This window comes from Larimichthys crocea, chromosome XXIII (genome assembly GCF_000972845.2).
Source record: "Larimichthys crocea isolate SSNF chromosome XXIII, L_crocea_2.0, whole genome shotgun sequence".
In the NCBI taxonomy this organism is placed as follows: Eukaryota; Metazoa; Chordata; class Actinopteri; family Sciaenidae; genus Larimichthys; species Larimichthys crocea.
The window spans coordinates 4,229,712-4,254,858 of NC_040033.1; the positions used below are offsets into that span (position 1 = coordinate 4,229,712).

A 25,147-nucleotide genomic window follows, 5' to 3' on the forward strand; every position below is an offset into this window, starting at 1 on the left:
CGCTATTCCAATCATAAACAAACTAATAAACATGATTACAGTCGCTTTTTGGTAAAAGTCTGGTTAAAACCAAGCTACATTTTAATAGCTATAAAATGTGCCCACTCTTGGATGTGGTCACCAATAGCTATTAACAGCCATACTCTCCACAGTGTTTTGTCACTGCTATTGATGTGTTTACATTTCCATTATCGGATGTGAACCAACACCCATAGTGGTGGTTTTGGATATAAATAGCTCCTTAAAGGTGGCGCTGAGTATTGGCTTTTATATTCCAATTTTTATCTGTTTAAAGAAAAAAAATCTTCCTATGAACTGATTCTCTTCTAATTGTTTACCAGCCACAATACTGCTGAGGAGCTACAGTAAGAAGGTTATCATGCTTCACCAAGATTAGCATCATAGTTAGAAGGGCCAAAAATTCATGTAGTGCAAACTGTGTTGGAAAATGTCTATGGTAAAATGTCAGAACATTAGACTTGCTGCTCTATAACTGACCTAATCACAACATCATTATCTAGCTGAGCTTTGGTACTGATGGCTGCACGCTGTGTTAAAGTGGGTCTGGTTTGATTGAATTTGCCCCGCCAACAGCAGCTATTATTCACAGTGGAAGTGTGATGTCGGGACCTTTGTGGATGTGCACAGTGTGTACTTCAACTTGTGAGACAGTGACACCATCTGGAGAAGGGTGGACCTACTTTTCTGTGTGTTTGTGTGTGTGTGTGATTTCTGCGGTCCATCGCCTGAGGCCACAAAAAAACATTTTTACTTGTTTTGGGTGGAGACTGCTGAGTTTTAGAGGGAAAAGGAAAGTCACATGATTTCGTTGTTGTTCTCACATGACGATGATTCATTTGCACTTTTGGCCAGAACAATTGGGAAAGAACACGCAGGGGAACAGCCGACATAAAAATTGCAAACACGTTAGCTTTTTAGGTAATTAAAACTGAATGAAAGTGCAATATCAGGAACAGTAACAGTTTTTTATTACACTAAATGTGTTAAACTTGTCAGTCACTCTCCTGCATTCATTAGAACATCTGACAGATGACAAACAGTCTGTTCATATACAATTTCAAATGTTCCTTCCTTTATTCACTTGTCCTGTCCCGTCCCAGTCCTGAGCAAATAATGTATTTATTTTAGAAGGTAATTCTTTTAGTAAATAGGTATAGATGCTTAGTACCCATCTTGGCTCAAAAACAATAATATTGTGTTTGTGAGTATTCAGTTCTGGCAGCAGAGCGACTTTTTTTAAAAGCACCTAATCTGTCCCAGCAATCACTGATGTACTTTTTTTTCCTCTCACCATCTCATGCTTAGTGTTTACACATGGCAGTGTGGATTCAGGTGTAAGCAGCACTAAGTAACATTGATCTTACTAGCCTTGGCTGACCCTTATTCTCTTCCTCTTTGTCTCTCTTTTTTTCCTGTTTCTGAAGCCAGTTGACACATCATTACTTGAACATAGCCCTGATAGGTTCTTCTCACTCAGCAGTCGTTTAACACAAACGTGTCAGTCAGATCCATTTTGAGTGATTTCCCCATCATAGTATGGATGTTTTAAAGCATCCAATAAAGCCTCCAGCCTATAGAGATACTAGTAATCAGTGTCTGTAACCCTTGTCTCTCTGTCCCCTCTCCTGCCCATGCTGTGTGTTGCATAACAGTGTTGTTTACCTGAAGGGTTTAAAGGCTTAGGACATAATAAAGTGCAACACACAGACACTTATGCACACACATATACACACACACGCACACACAAAATAACTGTAACAGCAGCCATCTGACATCAAACCAAGTGGAGCTTGATACTACTAAATCCTTCTTACTGTGTGATTTGATAGCTCCTCTTTAAGCTCTGCCTTGACACATCTGTCAGTTTAATGATGCTGGCAGCGGATGTTCAGTTTTGTCTTCACATGATGACTGAAAGCTGGGTGGACATTAGAGTTTATGAATGCAAGTAGTCATCAGGTTTTTCATCTTTTAGTAAACACAAGGAAGGTATCAAGTTAGTCATTATGAACTGTGATAAGTGTTTTAGTCTTGAGTGAGCCTGTGATCACGGGGGCCTTGATGATGACAGATGCTCCACACATAGGTGGCCCCCGAGCCATGTTTGAATGAGCGACAGCCTCGGCGTGGTGAAGGACAGTCACCTGACTGACAGGCAGCCATTGGGCAGAAGACTGCAGCAGAAATTGAGCTGTGTTTTATAAAAAGTCCAGGATTAGCCTAATCTGGTTAAGTGATTAGTGCCCACTTCACATGCTCTTAGACGGACAGATTAATGTGCAGCCAAGACAAAGGCAGGCAGCAGAGTGCTAGGTTCAAAGCTTCGGGGTAATGGCTGGGGCAGAGCTTGATCTGCCATTGTCTTTACCAGGGGTTCTCAAAGTGCCAGTTTAGGGAAAACAACAAACTTATAGTCATAGTATTTGTGATACCAGTTGAATGACCCACCAATGATTTGAAATTTGTGTGATGTTTGTAGGCCACACAAAATGTTTTAAAGAACTGTCATTGGCCCGTGAACCTTGGTCTAGCTCATAATGGTGGAGTCAGAAATAAGTATTCAGATTAAATGTTAAATAATTTAAAAACAAAACTTTCTCAAAATAAAATCTACAATTTTGACAGCTTTAAGGCATTCATCAGATAAGACCTTGTAATGAGCATTTATTGCCCTTTTTTGTGGACATTTTATAGACTAAGCTATTAACTGATGTCCTGAAAATGGTCAGACTAATGGATATTGAAAATAATTGTGGCCTGTATGTTTATGATACCAAGTTTTATTAGTTTACTATAGTGGTCTTATTGTCTGTAGACATTACAACTGTTGTAAAGATCCTGTGGTTGCATGGCTCCATACCACTATCCTGTGAAATACATTATATTGTCATAGCCTCCGGCTGGACTGTCCTTTGAGCTCCCTACACTCCGCTCATCGATTGACCATCTCCACCTATGGCACCCTGGAGGTCAGATTGTAAATGCAGCAGCTCGCTCAGGCAGCACCTGCAGTTTAAAATGGTGAACAATTATTGATTCAAAGTGATGCACTGTGCAGCCTTTACGGTGGATGTGTGTTTGCTCAGCTCCAGAAATGTGTTTTCTGTGAAGTGTGAAGTCAGGTTTTGATTGACCTTTCTCATCTCTCCTATTTGTCCTACGTGTGTAAACGTATATCCATCCATCTACCCTTCCTGCCACACTCTGCCTGTTTTACAACTGATTTTTGCTTTCCTCGCTTTCTTTGCTCCTCCCCCTTTGTGTGTGTGTGTGTGTGTGTGTGTGTTCAAACACGCGTTTGTGTGCGTTTGTGTGCGTGGCAGGGATCAGAAGCTCAGGGAGGTGTGTGCGTGTTTGTGCACGGCTGTCAGTGGGAGGGTGAGGGTGCTTTCTGATGCATGGATGATGCCGCTGATATCGTCGTCACAGGCCACTTTTTACACCCACACCTACACACACACACACACTCACACACACACTGTCACAGAAATAGCTGATCCTCACATTATCCACACAGCTCAGGCAGCATTCCCAACTTCTGCACCTCTCTAGCAGTATCTCTGTACTTTGGACCCCTATTACTGGAGTTCCCCAGGGACCACTAGGACCCCCCCCTCCCTTCCACCCCCTTTTTTAGTCTGGCTCCTCAGCATGGAGCAGAGGGGAGGCTCTCGACGGAAGGGTAAGTTTTTCTTAACTAAAGTATTCCTTTCATTTGCCCTTTACCAGCTCCACTAAGAATGCGACTGTTCTGTGGATATTTGGTTACATGTGCAATGTTTTTGTTCTCTCTAGTTTTTTTTAGATAGGGCTGGTTGGTGAGGATGCTTGTTTTATTGATGGGCTCTCTGTAGCGCACCTGGATTAGAGGTAGTTTTTTCATCTGGTGCGATGACTCTCCTCCGCATGAATTTTTCCACTAAAGACAAATGTGGCTTTAAAGAGGCGTTAGCGTGTTGTGTGCCTGTATTACATATAGTGCCAAGTGATAGGAAAGTATAACAGCAAATGGCTTTGCAGTGCCTCTGTTGTTCAGGGCAAAAGTGATGATATTTGAATGAACTGTGGTGATGCACTGTGCAAGGCATGGTACAAACTCTGTTATTTAGAGTTTACTGTAACTATGTATGCACTGTTAGATTATATAGTGTATACCAAAGCGCATATGAATAGGTCATTTAGTTTTTTTTTTTTGTTTGTTTTTTTTTGTAGCTGCTGCTTCTCGCTCTTTGTTATTAGCCTTGAGCTAAAGGAGCTGATTTTTGACTTGTACTTTCTGGACTCTCAATGTCTCCTAAAGCCCTTTTTTCCTTCCCTCTTTCTGTTTTTTTTTTCTTGGTACAATGAGCCATGGGCTAACTCCGGCAGTGTTAGGCAGCTTACAGCGTCGTCACAGTGTGCAGCTTAGTGGTTATAAATAGGATGCATGGTCATTTATTACCACAGTGACCAGAGAGGTAAGCATTAGCACATCCTCAATGTACCTGCCGGTGAATCTGTACTGAGCAGTAGTCCTGATGAAATCTGACTTCAGCCCAGGCTTCTCCACAGCTCCTTCAGCCAGGAATGTGATAACAAACACAAGGAATTGAACAGAAGAGGGTGGTTAATAATGTGACATTCAGTCTTCACCTCTTCTTCACATTTGTCACTCACTCATGACAAATGACAGACTAACAAGAGTAATGATTTTGAACTGTGCAGTGCGCTGTGGCAGGGTCAGGGAATCCCGCTTCCTTATGTAACATCGCTGACTGTGATGTTAAAGAATGCTGCTCTTTAAGTATCAGATGTCAGGTCAGACTAGCACGCATCAGCAGTGAGGATTTTCAAAATCAGTCTGTACGTGTGACTACTTTATCCTGCAACGAGACCATGACTTTGACCCAAAAATTGTACTTGGCGGGAATTGTTCACTTTGACACCTTTGTACCTGTTTCATAACATCCCAGTGGTGGAAAACAGCTTGACCTGTCATTGACAGAAAGCTCTTTCATTTTTTATTATTTATTAAATGTGCAATCAATTAAAGGTAGAGTGTTCAAATAAAAAACACAATGATGACTGAAATGAATCATTTTCATATTCCTCTGCAGAATTATGCCTTTGGTGGGGTGTGCACTCTTAAAACATGCAATATCTGGTACAGCTGACACATTTTAATTGAATTAATACTAGGGATGGACATTTTAACTCATTTCAATATTCAAGTATTTACACTAAATGATTCAATAATATTAGAGTCCTAGATTTGCAAGAAATACAAGCATTAATCAAAATCTGTTTATATCCAAAGTGCAATGCTGAATCGTCATTACAAAAACATAAGGTAGACATAAGTACAGCAAATAGCAGCAGTGTGTCTAGATAGACATGAACTGGGTAATATAACTTAAAAAAAAACAACCAAGTGCAACATTATATAGAAAAGACAAGAAAAATATAAAAAAAAATTGTCATATATAGAATAATCCCTCCCCAGTCACTGCCAATACACTAGAGTAATATGAGCACATTGCCAGATCTAGAGCCTGCGCTAAGAATAAGCACATAGTGCATTGCGTAGTTCAGCTGCACCTAATGGTCAAGTCTTCAGAGTCTGGAATGCGTTAAGAAAAGGAGCCCATGCTTTCTGAAATCTCCCACTTGATTGCTTAAGTGAGTATCTAACTTTATTCATTTTAAGCAGGACATGATGTCTTCTAATCATTGTGCATGAGTGGGAGGAGAAATACTAACATTGCTGGCAAATGACGTGACGAGAGGTTGGCTGGTATCTGTACGTAAAACACCAATTGTTAATAACCAAACGGGATGTTTAATGTTATTTTTTTGTCACATTCAAAAATGCAGTTATTCATTCAGTGATGCCTAAATCAAGTGCTTATGTCCAGCCCTAATTGATACAGGGAGTAACGTTAATGACTCAAATAGATTATCACTTATTTTTAAAATACTATCTAAAATAATTAAATAAAAGTCATGATATAATATTTTCGTTGTAATGTGATGTTCTCCCACACGAGCTTTGGGAGAAGAGAATGTCAGTGTTTTTATGGGGACGGGTTAATTTAATCTGGTTTAGTGTGATATGATCATTGCCCCTCACATGCTGTTTACCCTCTAGCAATGTCACATTTTTAGGGGTCACCTAATGCGCTATAGCGCAGGGAGACTCTCCTCTCCACCTGCAGAAGTGGAACATGTGTACACACACACACACACACACACACACACACAGCTCACACCACCAGATACACCTGCATTAATTCATCAACAATTACACAAGAGGTTTCACACTCCTGCCTCTCTTGCTCTTTATTACAGACAGACCTGTGTGTATTCAGTCATTACATCATTACAGCCAACAGGTTCAATATGATGAGATAGTAATATAAGGCTGACTGTCACTGAATCACTTCTTGCTTAGGTCAAATAATAGCACACAGGGAAGCTCTTAGCTCTGGTTTACTCTCTGCCGACTCCAACAAAATATCTGTCTCTTTAGCTGCTTAATCTTTCACTTCCCCCACCAGTTTGTCACAAATGTTGTTTCTCTCCAAAAAGTAAATGGCTTAAAGAAACTTTAGGTTTTTGTAAAGGTTAAGAGTGTAGTGAAACCCTTGACTGGTACAGGTTTTGTGAACTTACTTGTCTTTTGTGTAAATGTTTTCAGATGTTGTTTTAACTCCAATAGGAAAAAGTAGTCTGTGTGTGAATCCAGTGTCTCCCAAAAGTCCAGCCTTGGTCCAACTCTCTCTTCTCCATTCCAGTTTTGCAGTTTATGTCGTGTGCAAATTGACGGTTACCATGTGAAGGAAAATCTCACCTCTCATGTTTTTTCCTCTTCATTTTCCTGTCAGACGCCATCTCTATCCCCTGGAAAAGAAATTCAAATCAGCATTGTGGGATTACTTTGAATATCCCCCAAAAAAAACGAGCAGGTTGTTGTCATCGAGAACGGATGTCGAGTTTGTAAAAAATGCGGATGCACAGTGACTGCCAAAGGAGGAAACACATATCCCAGCTACATCTGCGTTGTCTGCGTTTATACTCAAAGGTTACCAAACAGACACACACAGACTGAACTCTGACCTGAAATCATAAAGACACACATACCTCAACTTCTTCTACTCAGTGGGACCACAGATGGAAGGGGTCTGGAAGTGTTGCACATCTTCTTCACATTATTAATAATCATAGGACAGAGGACACCTCTGTCAAAAAATGACCTATTCTTGATAAATAAGAGTAAGTCTAATGTCTAAGTCTAATGAAGGTCAAATCAAATTTTATTTGTATAGCCCAAAGTCACAAAGTACATTTGCCTCGGAGGAAGGTGTATTCCCTGTTTGATTTCATAGGCTGTCGTTGGCTTGGGGCACTTGTTTCAGTTGGTATTAGAGTGAATATCAGTGAGAACATTTTTGACCAGTTACACCTTGGTCTGTAGGTTAATTAGAAACCTGACTGCAGTCTGAGGTGGTAAATGAAGTGCACTAAATGAAGCTTGGTGTTGGACCATTTCCTTCAGAAAGTCAACAAAGGAAACTTAAATTGTGTGACGTTACTCTTCAGTTTAGTAGTAGTACTAGCACAATGCTGTAACTTACCACATTAAGAACAAGCACCCTGCTGCCATGTCCGAAGATGGTTTGCACATTGCTGCTAATAAGTCAATGGAGTGCCAAACTAAAAGGAAAGCGTAGCTTGTATTTCACGTCATTTCACATTGTTTTGCAAGAAATTAACCATTTAGTCGCCAGTTAATCTGTCATGCAATTCAAAAGGTGATGTGTTGGTATGAATGCAATATATTTTATAAACAATTATAGGCATATCCTACAGCAGGACGTTAGCTGCAGGGGTATATTTTAATGTGGATGTTTTCCACAACTTTCGATTCATTTCAGTTATGGTGGTGAAAATGGTGAAGCAGGGTGTGTCCACTTCAGACTCCTGTCATCACCACAAGCATTAAGAAACAAACAGCGACTGCAACACTTTTCAAAATGTTTTTTATTTTAGTATCAGATTTTATTGTTTGATATCAAAACACAATTGTTGGCCTTGCTTGACCTAGGCCTTGATTGTTGGATGAGCTGCATGGACCACAGTGATGTTAAGTGTGGTTGTGGGGTCTAATGTTCGGACACCACTGTGCCTTTAGAAGACGTATAAACATCTTTCGCTGTCCCAAACAGAGAGAAGGGATTCTGGTCTTGTGTAATTCTTCTCCTCTACATTGCAATTCCACTATTTATGTCTTAGATATATTTCATATCAGGGTCCCTTGTTAGACTTTGCATCCTTTATCAGTTTCACCTGAACACACACTAAAACACTCAGCTGCTTTCTTCTTCACTGTTACTCTCCTCCCCTCTCATTCTCTCGCTTGTACACCAGGTGCATATTTGCCAACATTTACATCATTTGCTCCTCATGAACGAGTTTGTATGTGCACTGCAATTTCAGCATTCCTGGACTGACATGAGAACAGCTGATGTCAGGAGTTTAAGTAATGCAGGGTGGGTAATTCTGTCAAAGAGCAGGCTGCCATCTTTACAGCATGTACCTGGTCAGTCATCATAACTGAGCTGGCGTTCTCAGGGGAGGCAGAGCTGGATGAGGCTGTAGAAGAGATTTTAGCTCGGCACGATCTGACCCTTTTCTCCTTTAAACGGAGGGAGTGCTTATGTTTTTCCAATACCCGTTTAGGATTACTAATCATTCAGTTATTTCTTTGTGAGTTTGCACACCCAGGTCGTTCAGTGGAGAGCGAGTAGGGCGAGGACATGACCATGAATTTCCAGGAGTTAGTCCAAGATAAATGGCAACATATGTAATGTGCACAGAGGCTAACATCTGTTAACTAGGCCAGAGTCTTGTCACTGCTACTGTATATGAATCTGGACCAAGTCCCCAAGGGGTGTTTGCTCCAGCACACCGAAGTTGCATGCATGATGACATTTACTCACCAGCAGTTTAATGTTGACAGACTGACGGACATGTACGGACATCAGTCAGACGTCAGCCCTGTTGAATTGTTGTTGTTTGCGCCTGTGCTTTTTCTCTTGTGCATAATCTACAATAGTAACTTCAGTATTTGGCATCTGGGAGGATTTGTGACAGCTGGCACCGTAGTCTAGTTTGGGATGGTGATGTGCAAGTGAAACGAGAGGTCACTGGAGGATTTAATGACATGGAGGTGGGACAAAATTTGTTCCCACACATCAGCCATTTTCGACATTTCTAGATGAAATACATGGTATCAGAGCAAGATTTTTAATTCCGCATAATACTAAAGAACTTGTCTCAGTTTGCTACCTCGTTTGCAACAGTCAGAAACTACAGAAAAGTAGTTGCCTCCCACCTTCTCTGAAGTTTGGAAATTAAACAATTACATTGACATTGACTAGTCGAATATTTAGTGCATAAAGTACCAGAAATCTCAGCTAGTTTAGCAAAGCTCAAGGTAACGTCCTTGAATTGCTTGTTTCATCCATCCAACTGTCCAAACCCAAAGCCTGAAGTTGAATGACCATGATATAAAACAGCTTTATAATACTATACTGTAACTGAAGTTTCTTAACTATATTGTTGGACTATAATCATATAGCCACCTGAAGTGACCTCATCTATTCTGTTCACTTCCTGACTGACGTCTAACCCCCCGTACACGTGGTTGCATTCTCAGAGCTGAGACCTCACCTGATTTGGAAGTTCTTCCAATTTTAGCCTGCCCCCAGGCCTCAAAGAGGATTTAGCTAGTGTCGTTTAAGACAATGATTACCTGTGGTGTGTAGCATCCCAGCAAAGCTAAGCTATGACTGACAGGTCAGTTCACCTTTGGCTGCATCCCTGCAGCACAATGGTCATTATGTTAGATTCACCCCCCCGTTATCCAGGCTTATTGAAACACTGTGCCCTCACCTAATGTGTCCCGCTATCCCACTCAGACTGTGTTTTAAAGAGCTACACAGAACAAGGACATAGTGACTTTCCCTGTGATTACCAGTGGGCTAAGCCATGCTGCAAGCCTCTTATTCCCCCTGCAGCTGGATCAAGCAGCAAAAGTTACCCATGAAATCCCCACAGTGGCCAGAGTTCACTGTAGGCAGCTCCACTGATGAATGAAAAAGAGCCGGCACAGAGCTGTGGTCAGCAGTGGACTTTCTCTAGCGTGAGGGGGAAGGGAAATACACAAAATATGAGTATATGGTCGCGAATGCTTCCTGTGTTTAAAACACTTAAAAGAAAACATTGTAGCTTCAAACAAATTTGTTAAAAATGATTCTAATTGAGTACTTTACAATGATTCTGTTGACTTTTGGTCGCATAAATTGTCACAAATTGTTTAATTATATAAATCTATAGCAGCATTATTGTGTTGAATATTTAACACATATTCATGGGTAGACAACACTAAATTCCCACAAAGGTGTTCATCCTGTAAAAGCACATGTCCATCTCCAACATGTTTTTTTTCCCCCTTAGTAATTTTTAATCAATCAATCAATTGACAAGTCATTTCAGCTCTAACAACAGAAAATTAATCTATTTTTAGAATTAAACAATCATTTCAACCACTTCTCAGGTGAAAATGCCAAACATTCCCTGGTTTTCAGATGGCTCAGACAAAACCATTTGAATAAGTCGATCTGGGAAGCTAAGATGAACATTTTCCTTCTGCCATTTTATAAATAAAGAAATAGATTATTCTTTAAATCAGATTAGGCCTCAAAGGCACAAATTAACAAATCTGTAGCCATAGAGCATCGAGCAACATTTGTGTCAGCGGTAAGGAAAGATGTGCTCTTTATGGACACATAAAGTGCAGCGATCGATACAAAAGTAGTTTTCCAGACAAAATCTAGTCAGCTGTTGTATTGTGCTGCTAGTACCCAGTCAGGGCTTGCAAAGCAGCTGCTCACCTGAATGTTAATACAGTTCTGAGTCATTTAAGTAGTGGATTTTAAATTAAAGGTGGGTGCAGGCTGCAGGGATGTCTGCCTTTGTTGTGCCTGGATGATACTGTTTCTGTGTTTGATTCTCTGTCCTCCAGTGCTGCTTCTCTGTGGGCGCTCTGGTACGAAGTTGAAGAGGTTTATTGTCCCCACCTCTGTTTTGTTTCCTCTTGTATTTTTCCTCTTCTCTTCCGTTTAAACCTCATGTTTATTGTTTTATTGTTTGTCCTATTGTTTTTTTTTATTTATAGAGTTTTATTGTCTATAAAGCACAATGTACCATTTTTGTCTGTGTGTTTTTCTAAGACTTACGCCAGCACAGTTTTATTATTACCCGTGTTGCATGGCAGAACTAGGATCTGCTTCAACTGCTGACACTTTTTCTCACTCCCTTGTACTCTGAATCAGCAGTCTAAAGGTAATCTTTGACTTCTTTTGAACACTCACACGGAATAAGTCAGGTAAATCTGATAAACTGAGATTCCTGCTCCTTAGTTTGGACATTTTTTTTTCTTCACAAACCCAAATAAATGTTTTCGGCCAAGAGAAGCTTTTCTATCTTTTATGCAATGGAGGAAAGGAAAGCACATGCTCACACAGATGATCTTCAGCAAACACATTTTGTCTGTCTCTGTTTGCACTTGGACTTGACCGCAGCATGTCAGGTATCTTAGCTCCAACACTCTAAGCTGTCTGTTCAATCGAAACATTTGCTCTGTGTAGGTTTTTGCCGGCCCCGGCAGCAAAGACACAGTATGGTTTACAGTGTGGTGCTGGAATGTTGTGTCTGAATATCGCCCGGCTGCTGTGTGTGACTTTGACTGTGCGAGATCTGTTGTGGTTGGTGAAGTGGATAGATTGTGTGGCTTGGCATGCAAATTAGCTCAATTATTTGTGGAAATCTGAAATTTGTCACATCCACTCGAATGTGTACTGTTGGTGTGATTTGCTTTATTGAGTGCTGCTGTGTGATTGTCAGCATTTGAGTTTTTTATTTTTATTGATTCCTGATGAACCTTCTGTTTGCCAAAGGTTGCATTGTTTAACTCCATTGTTTAAATTTGGAGGCAGTTAGCCTGAGGGCTAGCTTCCTGTCTGTCATTCATCATCTGAAATAGATGGAATGGGAAAATATTGAGACATCATTCACTTCCATAGACATTTTCTCAGTCTCAGAGAAAATCTTGTAATCCTACCTGACTTGTACTAACATTATTATAACAGGATATTTACCCTCAGTAACAGACACGCTGCTCGGCTGTGAAGGAGTTTAACTCCATGCTGTGTAGAAAGATTTTTCAGCATATTGCTGTTTCCACCCTGACATGAAATAATCATTTAAAAGGCCTTGCAACAAGCAACGTTGTCATTTTTATTCGTGAAATGAAGCCAGGCTTTAGACCACTTCATTGTCTTCACCATGACTGTGCATGTGAGCAGCATAGACGCATGAGTTTGTCGTTTGTTTGTTTGCAATGTACAATTGTCGGAAAAACATGCAGCCATTGATAAGAGGTATTGATAAGCTCTGAGGTATATGATTCTAATGAATCAGACAATTTGGAACTGGTTCTAAATTCCCATCCCTAATCATAACCTGGATTATTAAAAATGTATGTGTTGTTAAAAAAAAATCTAAAATATGTTTGGTGGTAAAATATTTGATATTTGCATTAAAGCATGTTGAATTGGGGGCAAAGCTGTGATTGTGACATCGCTACTGATGAAGTAAATCTGTGTTTGTATTCGAGTGAAAAGTCTCGTCCTTTGAGGAAGCAGGTTCTTGCAGATCTGGTTGACGTACAAATACCAGCACACATATTTTGGGTACACTACGTTTGTTCTAAAGAAACTGTGTTGTGTTTCCACAGGTGATGGCGTCCCAAAGGAGAACAGTCCTTTTATCAACAACACAGACAATGACAAAGGCAACAGCTACGATGGCACCAACATGGCGCTCTTTGAGGTAACACTTTTAATCATCATCAACGTGATACGGGAGGGGGATGTTTGTTTTACTACACAAGGAAATGTAACAGTGTGTTTTGTTTTGGCTAGATGTTATAGGCCATGAAAGAGAAACCTCAAAGTGTGGGGTAGAAGCTACAAATACATCAATATCCTTTTTAAGTAAATGTTCACTTCCAGAACTATTTCTGCTGCTTTAAATTTGGTCCTGCCTGTGAAGCTCAAGCCATTCATTAATGCACAGTATGTTAAAGCATCAGGGTACGCTGTGGTGAACTAAATAAATACACACAAGGAGAGGAAAGTACCAATCTTTTCAGTGCTCAATAATGCATCATTCAAAAAAAAAATGTATTTCCCATAAAAGCCAGTGCATCCCTTCAAGTTCATACAGCTGAACCTTTGCCTGGTGCGTCGCTCTGCCACTTGGCAGACCTTGCGGCCCTGTGGTCACTGGCCCTTAGATGGGATCAATTAGGCACTGCGGCTTCTGTGTTCCCCACTCTGCATGAAGCTGACCCAGCCATGCTATTCTGAGATTCTTTGAATAGTTTGAACACTAAATATTGCACTGTTCATTTTGACCCTGGAAGGGTTTGTCCTTTGAAGCATATGACCAAGTTTAAAAAATGTTTTTATTTTTATTCTCTATTCTTCTTTCTCTCTTGCAGGAGGAGATGGACAGCAACCCCATGGTGTCATCTCTCCTCAACAAACTGGCGAACTACACCAATCTCACCCAGGGAGCCCAGGAGCACGAGGAGGCCGAGGAGGACGAGGGCCCCAAAAAGAAAGCTGTTAAGGTACACGGGAGCCTTGTTTTATACACATACACAGTTGCATATTAACCAATGACTTGCACAAGCATGTACTAAAGTTGACGAAGCTACAGCTCATTTGGACTCTATGGCTGATCTGCCCCTGTGGATGAAAAGAAAATGCTTTATTTTTGCAGTTGTTTCTGCAGAAATGCAAGAAGTCCATAACTCCTAAAGTTAGACCAGAAACTCTTAACAGCTTCACTGTGATATTATCCAAACCTTTATTTTGTATTCATGTGCCTTAGTTGGGTACACATCGCCTTATTTTATTATGCTCACATGAACCTCACTAGCTATCTGGCTAACATATGGACAGCAGGCTACAAGCGAGATAACAAGTGTGTGTTCTGAGAGAAAGAGCTGAGGAAGGGCTGGATTCACACCACCTGCGTTAAGACAGAAATGTCAAGCAATCAGTTCCTACATAATTAATGTGAAGTACACCTATGTTCTCAGAAGCATTCATTTAACATTTGGAAAGAGACTAATAATTAACTAAAACAGATGTTTTAGTCAATGGTAAATTCATAGTATATTCTAATTTCAGATTAGAGAGTGCAAGTATAGTGCAGGTAAAATACTAAAGCTAAGACCAGAAATCATTAATGTTATATGACATTTGATATTTGTTTTGTATTCTAGTACATATAGTATTTTTACATGTAAAACTAGATAAAGCTGACCCAGCATCACAACCATGAAAACTCAACTGGCTGCTCTAAATGGTTCAGTTGTCTATTTTAGATAGGACTTCTACCATTCACAAGTAATCTTGAATGGACAATGAGGTGAACCACAGTGTTCCTATTTCTGATTGAATTTAAAATGAGTCACAGGCACAAGGCACTTCAGTCAGGTCGCCGACATGTGATGGTGGTAATGGTGCACGTCCCTGGTATTAACAGTCTTTTAAAGTGGCTGCACCTCATTACATAATAGGGTCTTTGACCGATGAAGCTCTGCCGTTTGCTTTATTCTCAGATCTTTCTGGCGGGGTGGTGGAGGTTGTTCTCCATAGCATTTTGTCTCCCCGCTCAGCGTGACCTTTACCCGTGTTTGGCAAAAAGTCAAAAGGTCAAAAACCTTTGCTGACACAGCAATGTTCAAACTTTACTGTCTGGATTATTTTTAGTTTTTTCACTCTCTGGTATGACATTGACTTTTCAGTGTTTACAGGAAGTGTATAATAAATGATCTCATTTCATATAAAAATATTCAGTTCAGTCTTTGAGTTATTACAACTTTGATTAATAAACCTGTTTTTTCAATATTATTTGAAAGTAAAAACAGAATAATTTGACACATAACAGTTACATTTATTTTGAAAAAACACACATTTGAGGCTTTATTATTTTACCTGTTGGTTGAGTCAGAGAATGTCAATAACAGTCTGTTATGTAGATGTAATAAGAAATTCACCCATCATTCCAGCAGCTGTCGTCTCTATTTACAGTATGTGTGAGCACAAGCCTGTGTGATCGCCTTCTTCTACAGTCCATTGGTGCCGTTTGTCCTCCAGAAACTCTCGATGCTCATGTTTTGGTTTCTCAGAAAAGAAAAATTAAAAGTAGCCACAGCGCTGCCATGCAGCACATAGATGCTTCTGTGACCACAGCTTCAGTCCCATGCCAGTTGCTCCATCTTGTCCCCTGCATGGAAATCGGCCTCGGGCACCTCCCATCGGCTTGCAGGGACATCTTGGTAAAGAATTAAGCCGACACCATTGTCGCCCCTCTTTGTCTGGACCGGTGAGGACTAGTGCTGGAAATTTGAAGATAGATGGCTAAAAAGGTAGCTGTTGAGGTGATCGATTCGACTTATAGTTTTTGTCGGTAACGTTTAATGTATTCCTGTTGCCGTGTTGTTGCGAAACTACTTTTTTGTAAGGAATTCTATCTTTTGGGGTGGAAGCACTGAAGGATTTTGGACATGACTGGTCACAGGATAGTTAGTATTGCTAACAGTGGCAGCTTTCGCTCTGCATTTAGGATGGTGCCCTGTCAAAGAGATGGTTAAACCACAGCTTAAAAGTCATTATCAAGAATGGGAAATTGAATTTTCAGTCCTGTCTCAGATAAAAAATACTGTATGTATGCAGATTGACTGCATTGTGTTTTTACAGAGTATGTTTTTATGTAATCTTAGATAAGAGCATTAAAACTATTTGGTCATGATTTGTCCAGCTCTGATCTTATTTTTCTGGGACTTGTCTTAGCTGAACTGACATATGTATGACAATTTATACTGTTTAATTTCTCTTCAAGCCATTATTTCTTCCTCACTCCTGCTCTGTCTTCTTCTTTGTTCTTTTTTGCTATTTAAAGTAGCCAACATTGCAGTAATTCTCACCTCATTTCTATTCAATTGTCTTTTCTCTCCCCTCTCTCTTCCCCTCCTCTACAGAGCCCTCAGATGGGCACCTTCATGGGCGTCTACCTCCCCTGCCTCCAGAATATCCTGGGAGTCATCCTGTTTCTGCGACTCACCTGGATCGTCGGCACTGCCGGCATCTTGGAGTCCCTGGCTATTGTATGCTTGTGCTGCTCTTGTGTGAGTACTCGACCCTGCTGACCTTCATGTTTTGTTTAAATGATAGAAAAGTCCAAGCTGAGAGGAGCTGGTGTGACTGACATGGATATGATTTGTCCCTTCTGAAGGTTTTACACTTTAATCATTCGAGGAATGACGTGTGATTACGTAAGAGTGATCATCCATCATTAAAGCATTATGAACACATTACCAAATGACAGTGAACATGTGTCCATGTGCTGCTGCTGGAATGTGCAGTGAGGTTGGAGGCAGATGAGGCTTCAACCTTTTAATGGTTAGATTGGTGCAAATGTTGCGTCGACAGCAGTAATGAATGACCGGCGAGTTGACTTAGTGGCCACTGATCCTTCCTGTATTTAGCCACTGTGACTCTCCATTTACCATACACCCCTAGCTTCTAATGGTACCTGGCAGCTTGACATGTAATCCCTCCATCTGCAAAGTGTCAGAAACACAGCGACATGCACACACAGTGGCTATATTTACCAATCCCACGGCAGACAATGGATTACTCCAGCTTAATCAGGGAAAGTAGAAACAAAAACCTTGAGTACTATCTCAGTTCAATGCTCTTTGCTTCATAATGGTATAACATGATTAATTTCACTTACAGTATGGTCGAGACTGGCACATGGACCACATTCCAGACTATGTAAAGTCAAGATTCACCCTATAAACTTGAATTGCTATGTTACTAAAAAGCGCAATCAAAGCCACAATACTCGCATGTTTACATGTATGTCTATTTTTTCTTAAGCAAACTACGAATTTGTATATATATATTGTAAATAATGAGGAAAACCCAGTACACTGTGTCTGTAATGCCATTAATTAATATCAGGTGTTATAGCTGTGAAAACTGTCTGCCTAGAAAGACTCGGCGCCATTTCATATATTACAATCTAGCTTAGTGCGCTTGCAGGGTTTACCCTCCACTGCATCACTGCTCTTATATAATAAGAGAGCCGAGCTTAGTCAGACAGATTAATGTTCATTGTCGCTGCTTTGACCACATCTGACTTTGGTTCCACATCAGCCACCTGTTTATAGGTCACATTTTGTGTGGTTTAGTCCAGAACACCAGAAATGTCTAAGACTAACCCAAACAGAATTTAGTTGATTGATTTATCAAATCTTTTTTTACAAAGAAAGTTCTGTTTCATTGCAGCCTGAAGAGAGAAAGCGACACAGATATGTTTTTAAAGATGAAAACAAAGAGGCTCAGTGAGTTCGACTCTCACGGCAACATATCAAGAGAGTACAAACAGTTTCTCATTAGCCTAGTATGCAGCACTTTATGCAGAATATTTTCCATCATGTCATGAGAAAGTGTGTTCTTGGGGCTGTGTACTGCTCAACAGTATGTCTACAGTAGGTGCATTGTGTTTATAGGTCACTGCCAGCACCTGGTTTTCTAAAATGCTTCTCACGTCAGCATCATATTCACTGCTTTAAATGAGCAGAGTATGTATGGCATGATTGGTCAATGTTTAATTTGTGTTATTTCTCTCAAGACTGCACATGTTCATAAAAGTTTTTAATAACCTTCTAATTCAACTTTACTGCTAATAACTTACTGCTAATTATTTTAATTAAGTAATTATTGTATGAAAGGAAACACTGAGGTGATCTGAGGTTTAGTTTGAAATTTCAATTTGATTTGATTAGTTCTGTCCTCTTGGATGATTTAGAACTTAACACACCAAAGACAAATGTGATGTATTGGTTAACTTTGAGTCCATGGAGTTGTGCCCTGACTGGTCCTGACTTGGCCTCTGGCTCTGGTTGAATTTCTTCTAGAAGCCCCCTAAAGTCTGCTAATATTCCACAAGGCAGGTGGTTTTACTGTACTTTAATGTGTTCACATGACTTATGGGAACATTGAGGACATGCCTCCCAGGATTTTTAAGTAAAGTCTTTGATTCATTTATAGTGAAGACAAGTTGGCTCGTAGCTGCTTAGGGTTTCAGTGGAAGCGAAAGGTAAAATTGTCAGCTAATTGGCTTTACTCCAGCTTGTCTGCCACGTCAAACCGAACACTGAGTGAAAGAACACAGGGTTTATCGTGGTCATGTCCTTGTCCCTGCCTCCCCTCCTCCTCTTCCTTTTCCTCCTTTTGCCTTTGTCCTCTATTCTCTCACCTTCATGCTTTCTCTCCTCCCTCTTTCATTTTCTGTCATCCTTTTAACTTTGAACTTTCTCTCTTTCCCATTCTTTGTTTCTCTTATCTTGTCTTCCTGCCCTTCACTCTGCTCCGTCCTTTCTCTCATCCGGAAGCACTATTAGGTAACAGGCTGACGTAAATATCCTCCACCGCAATGACTAATTTCACGGAAAAGCTTGTATCCATTACCAATCCACAAGATTTAGAACCTAAGCCCCTTAGAAGTATTTTAACAGGCTAAATGTTGGATTAACCTCTTCAAGTGTCCTGGAATTGGGGAAAATAAAGATGTCACTTTGTGGGGTTGAAAAAAGATTTAGCAGGTTTGTGTAAATCTGCATCACAAACTCTCTGGTTACAGTGCAGCATTGAAAATAAACCTGCTTTAAAAAGAAAGGATATTATCTCAGTTTTCTTCTTTCCTGTCTTCTCTCCACAGACCATGCTGACAGCCATATCCATGAGTGCAATTGCTACTAATGGCGTTGTGCCAGGTATGCTGCTTTGGCACTCACACATACACAAACTTTACAACAAGTGATGTATTATATTAAAATAAAGATGACATTATTAGCAGATAAAACTTAACATTTAATTTATTATGGGATCAAGTGGACCAATATCAGTTTATGTGCTGTAGCTGCAGCTGGAATGTTGCTATTTGATTGGTTTCTGAATTAAATTTATTTCCCAGCTTTTATGCGTTTTATCAAATAGAATCCCAATTTTCCTGCCCTGTGTGTTGATTTTGGCAGATATGGTTGTCTGAGAATTTTAGGCCCAAACTGATGTTTTTCTAATGTCTTAAACAAAACCTTGACAATACAGTCCTTGTTTATCTATGGATGCATTAGAAAATCTGCTAGATGTCCTTATTTCCTGAACAGCTGTCTTCAGAGAAGTTAGTTCCCTTTTTCTCATAAAACTCTTTCCTGTTATGTTTTTTTTTTACCCCAGCTGGAGGGTCCTACTATATGATTTCCAGATCTCTGGGTCCAGAGTTTGGTGGAGCTGTAGGTTTGTGTTTCTACCTGGGCACAACCTTCGCTGGCTCCATGTACATCCTGGGTACTATAGAGATTCTTCTGGTAAGTGAACAGTGTGTGTGGCCTAACTGTTAAAAGAGAAAATCCAACCTATATCCATATATTGTATTTCTTTTTTTAATATTATTCTTCCCCTTACTCTTCCCAATGCAGACCTACATAGTGCCTAAAGCAGCCATCTTTGTGGCAGAGAAGAAGGAGGATGAGCCGGACGCTCTGCTAAACAACATGCGTGTTTATGGCACGTGCTGCCTAGCACTGATGGCAGTGGTCGTGTTTGTAGGGGTGAAATATGTCAACAAGCTGGCACTAGTGTTCTTGGCCTGCGTCATTCTCTCCATTCTCGCCATCTATGCTGGAGTCATCAAGACCATCTTTGAACCACCAGACTTTCCGTAAGTCCATCATACAGTACCGTCCAATGTTGTATTGAAGCATCAGGCAATAATTAATTTAAGTAGTGAAAAATGTCTCCCTCTTATCCTCTCCTCGTCCACACAGTGTTTGTATGTTAGGAAATCGCACTCTGCAGAACCACAACTTTGACAGCTGTCTGAAGACAGAGATTATACAGAATGTGACGGTCACTACCAAGTTGTGGAAGCTGTTCTGTGACGGACCCGAGTTCAATGCCACCTGTGACGAGTATTTTGCCAACAACAATGTGACCAGCGTGCAGGGTATCCCTGGGCTGACCAGCGGAGTCATTTCAGGTTGGAACAGTTTCCTCTGGAGGTTTTAGTAGAAGTGTGGAAAGAAAAAGGCTCCCTCACCTATTTCTAATAATGCACAACTCAAATTGTTAAATACTAATATATCAGTATGAATTTACACAGTTATGAACTGCAATGTTGCAATTAAATACAGTGATGCTCAGGAGTGTTTTCTCTCTATTTGCTTTTATTTATGTTTTCTTGTGTTCTGACTACATCATCATCATCAGATATTTGACCTGCCTGGTCTCATGACTGTTTCTGTCTCTCCGGTAGAAAACATGTGGTCAGTGTATGGACCCCTGAAAATGTTGGTAGAAAACAAGAAGTTGCCATCTGCTGGTGGAAGTGACCCTGCACAGGACATCTACATGCCTTATGTAGTCAATGATATTACCACTTTCTTCACTCTGCTGGTCGGCATCTACTTCCCATCTGTCACTGGTGAGACTATGATAAAAGCCACACACACACACACTCTAACGTGGGGATTATTTGTGGTGATGTGGTAATGAAAATTGCAGAGCATACGGTTTTGTGTCACTTCTAAAGATTTCACATTTGTTTTATCCACCTCTCTCAGGTATCATGGCTGGTTCAAATCGGTCAGGTGACTTACGGGACGCCCAGAAGTCCATCCCCATTGGGACCATCCTGGCTATTGCTACCACCTCCTTCATCTGTATCCTTCAACCTTTCAGTGACACTATTAGCAGAAATGTTGTCACATGGCTACAGCTGTAGATTTAATCACCTCCTACCTCAGTGCTAATATGACGATAGATATAATATTGCCAGTCATCCCTCAGTTGCTGCAGTTGCTAGATTTATAGGTTGTTGGCATGAATGCTTTGTTTTGGTCCCACTGCAACAAGACCCAAAGCCTGACAGAGTAGGTACTACCAGCTATTTGATGGCAGTGTGTCTAAAGATGTATAGCAACATGAAAAAGATAATATACTCTCCTGAACAGCACTTCCACAGACGTCACCTGTGTGGTGCTATTCGGTGCCTGCATTGAGGGAGTTCTGCTTCGAGACAAGTAAGAGTTTATCACAGAGGACATCCTATAAATGACAGTACACATGTATGCTTAATGAACATGTTTTTATTAAAGACACTGTAAGAAAAACGGCACACATTATGTACAATTTAGGTTTTGTTTCCTGTTTTCGTATCCATTGACATTGATAAAATAATGTGCTGAATAAGAGCCCTCATCACAAGAGGCTTTGATGTTTTTCAGATTGGGCTGCTGGCAAATATGTTACATTCACTCGATGTGAATGGACCACTGTACCCTCTCAAACACCTTTTTATCCATTTTCTGAGTATTGCAGATCTTTTTTATGTTGTAATTGTTTGTAAGGTCGGCGTACAACAGCAACCATAATATTTTATAACACATCAAACTGTATACTTTGCATGAGTTCATAGTGTCTACTCCATATAAGAGGTCGACATGAGTTTACTGTACAATCTTTTTAAAGGAAGCTACATGATTTCTTCAAACATGTGGCCACTGTAGCCTTGAGCAGGCATTAATTTAAACAAACATCCTAAACAGGAAGAAATAGTGCATTTGTCATGGACTATTTTCAGACACAGTGTCAGGTTTTCAGGTTTTGTTAGATAGTATTACTGGCTGTCGGATGCTGTGTGTAAAAATAGAGGGAGTAAAAATAAACTACAGTGTTCGTGTTCATGAGGTGTTTTTAAAAGTTTTTGGAATACAATGGAGCTCTGTGGCACAGAGGAAGAAGATATATTAAGCTTTGATACACAATACTTGTTGATACATTCATTGTTGGTTTGGAATTTGTTGACAATAATGAAAACAACGCACATCACCAGACATTAAGACTTGAAGTAACTGTAATGCATACGTGTTATATGGCTGAATAAAGAAATATGGTCCAGTTAATATATATGATTATGTTTCTGCATTGCAGATTTGGTGACTCAGTGAAAGGGAACCTTGTTATAGGCACGCTATCCTGGCCCTCACCCTGGGTCATTGTGATTGGCTCCTTCTTCTCCTGCTGTGGGGCGGGGCTACAGAGTTTAACCGGCGCCCCACGCCTGCTGCAGGCCATCGCACGAGATGGCATAGTACCTTTCTTGCAGGTCAGACATACACACAGTTGACACAAATACCATCAAAGCAGTTTTCATGCCCATGTGTTCATCACACCTGTCTGTGCACGTAGGTGTTTGGTCATGGGAAAGCTAACGGAGAACCCACCTGGGCTCTGCTGCTGACTGCTGGGATCTGTGAGATCGGCATCCTCATCGCCTCCCTGGATGCCGTGGCTCCAATTCTCTCCATGTCAGTATCTGTTTGCACGGGCATATTGATTTACTTTCTTTCCATAAAATCAGATCCCCAGATAAAGTCTGATCCCTCAAGTGTTTGGTTTCTTAAAGCCACTTACAGTCATAAACAGGTTTAGATGGTGAGGCAGCATTACATTTTGACTTTCCCTCCAAAGGTTCTTCCTCATGTGCTACCTGTTTGTCAACCTGGCCTGTGCAGTGCAGACCCTGCTGCGGACGCCAAACTGGAGACCACGTTTCAAATACTACCACTGGTGGGTGATTAGTGTTCATGTCTGTTGTCATTCTGCAACACACTCTGTATTAACTCCTTTTCGACAGTGAAAGACACTGTCAGAAAGGAGGATATAGGAAGTATAACCTGAGTGTCTCAAAGACTGCAGTTTTAAGTTTGTCAGGATTATTTAACCTGTCGGGGACCTGCTTTATACACAGACACACACATAGATTGTGTGATGATGGCTTTCACTGAGATTACTTCCACTACAAAGGCTGAGGACAGTACAGCACGGCACTATTGTTACCAGTGGATTCCATCATTTTACTTGAGCTCTAATCCTTTCAGCTGTCCATTCTGAACTTTCATTTCATTAAGACCTTTCCATGAATGTGCAGAAAGCCTGAAACACTAAATGGATGTGTATGTTGTTAATGGACTGGACTATGTGTTTTCTTCTACAGGGCTCTGTCCTTCCTTGGAATGAGCTTGTGTCTTGCTCTCATGTTCATCTCCTCCTGGTATTACGCTATTGTGGCCATGGCCATCGCTGGCTGCATCTACAAATACATCGAATACAGAGGGTAAGAGTGCCTTTGGAATGTTAGTAACTAGCCATATACCAGCATTAATGTAGGTGTTATTTTGGCCATGATAGTCTTATAGCAGAAATCTGATAGTGAAAACCCTGTTTAGTCATGTTAGTAGTGTTATTCATAAGTAGGCAGTACTCTTTAACATGGAGAAGTCCAGATTTGATAGAAGGCAGGAAACTAGTGCTGACAGAAAAGAGACAGAATCAAAGAGCAAAGATAAAAGTACAGAACTGATTTGTAGTTGTATACAGAATCTAAAGCCTTTTAAGATCCTTGCTCGTGATCAGACGTCTTAATTGCAAAACCTACAGCTTCAAGAAACCTTCATTTTAGAAGCAAGCACATGTTTTAGTCCATCATCCGCTTCATTAAAAAACAAAAGAGCTAGGTGTTGTATAGTTCAGTTCAAACAGTTTAATCCTTCAAAATAAAATATTAATTATCTGTTTCAGATCTCAAAATAGAGATGTATACTGATGATGTTACTTACCAGAAAACTTCTTGAATTATAGCAAATCCAGCTGTGACTTTCAGGCCAGCTGAGTAACAAAATGGTGCTATTACTAATGTACATATGGTAGATTTTACTGATACATGTTGCAACAGAAAATGTTCTCACAGACGCAGAGGATATTCCCTAAATCAGCAAAATACACAATAAATCCTTTAAACCACACAAGACAGTAAGACTGATGATATCTATCATCAGTGAGATCATTCTGCTATCGGTGCTTCTGTTCATTTAATCTGTTGTCAATAATTTTTTGTCTTCAGGGCAGAGAAAGAGTGGGGAGACGGCATCCGCGGCCTCTCTCTCAATGCAGCACGCTATGCCCTCATTCGCCTTGAGGAGGCTCCACCACACACTAAGAACTGGAGGTACAGTATTTTGTGTGTGCGTGACTGTGTGTGTGTCATAGTGCCACCTGTCACTGCTGTGGTGGACCAAAGAGAGACAGGAATAGACACAGAGGATGCGTTTGATTAATCTCTTGGTCCTCTACCTAATCTGACAGAAGAGGTTGATGAGCCTTCATACTGTATGAGGTCCACACTGGCTGACCTAACAGACTGCCTGTCCAAAAAACAGTTTAATTTACCTTCTTGGCACGACACTCTTCTTAGAGATGTGATAATGTTCCTGTTCTACTGAGAGCCAATAATAATTTAATAATGTTGCCACACCTACTAAATAATGTGCTTTACAGAGGTGTCACTTTTCAACATAGTTGTACTCATTTATTATTGGCCTTGTGTGACTGCAAAAGAGTAATTTGTTTTGTACACACAAATGAGCTGATGCATTCTTGCGTCACACCTCGCACAGCAATGCAGTCTGACTTCTCCCCCTCTTCTTTTTCCTCTTGATGTATCCAGGCCTCAGTTGTTGGTGCTTCTGAACCTGGACTCAGATCAAGGAGTCAAACACCCTCGTATGCTGTCCCTCACCACTCAGCTGAAGGCAGGGAAGGGCCTGACGATAGTGGGAAATGTCCTAGAGGGAACCTATCTCACCAAAGAGGCAGAGGCCAAGAAGGCTGAGCAGGTATAATGACAGCACACACACACACACACACACACACACACACACACACACACACACACACACACACACACACACACATTAACAACAACAACTTTATTTATAAAGCTTTTCTTACAAGAAATGACATGCACTGAGGGTTTTATGTAAAATAAATCTAATAGAAGGAACATAAGAACAGGAATAGAATCCCATAATTAATGT

The 25,147-nt window shown here is 40.5% G+C and overlaps 1 protein-coding gene across 5 annotated transcripts in view; it reads left to right on the top strand.

Annotated features, from left to right (window-relative positions):
* Positions 1-25,147, top strand: part of slc12a7b (solute carrier family 12 member 7b) — a 56,682-nt gene that overhangs the window by 21,517 nt on the left and 10,018 nt on the right. For all 5 annotated transcript variants that reach the window (XM_010741702.3, XM_019269605.2, XM_019269607.2 and 2 more), the window contains exons 2-17: positions 12,860-12,954; positions 13,628-13,759; positions 16,181-16,327; positions 18,931-18,985; positions 19,449-19,579; positions 19,691-19,932; positions 20,039-20,250; positions 20,527-20,694; positions 20,834-20,932; positions 21,235-21,292; positions 22,203-22,377; positions 22,461-22,579; positions 22,743-22,841; positions 23,269-23,388; positions 24,175-24,279; positions 24,778-24,946. In XM_010741702.3, coding sequence (XP_010740004.3) covers positions 12,860-12,954; positions 13,628-13,759; positions 16,181-16,327; positions 18,931-18,985; positions 19,449-19,579; positions 19,691-19,932; positions 20,039-20,250; positions 20,527-20,694; positions 20,834-20,932; positions 21,235-21,292; positions 22,203-22,377; positions 22,461-22,579; positions 22,743-22,841; positions 23,269-23,388; positions 24,175-24,279; positions 24,778-24,946 — 2,126 coding nt within the window. The remainder of the gene's footprint in view (positions 1-12,859; positions 12,955-13,627; positions 13,760-16,180; positions 16,328-18,930; positions 18,986-19,448; positions 19,580-19,690; positions 19,933-20,038; positions 20,251-20,526; positions 20,695-20,833; positions 20,933-21,234; positions 21,293-22,202; positions 22,378-22,460; positions 22,580-22,742; positions 22,842-23,268; positions 23,389-24,174; positions 24,280-24,777; positions 24,947-25,147) is intronic.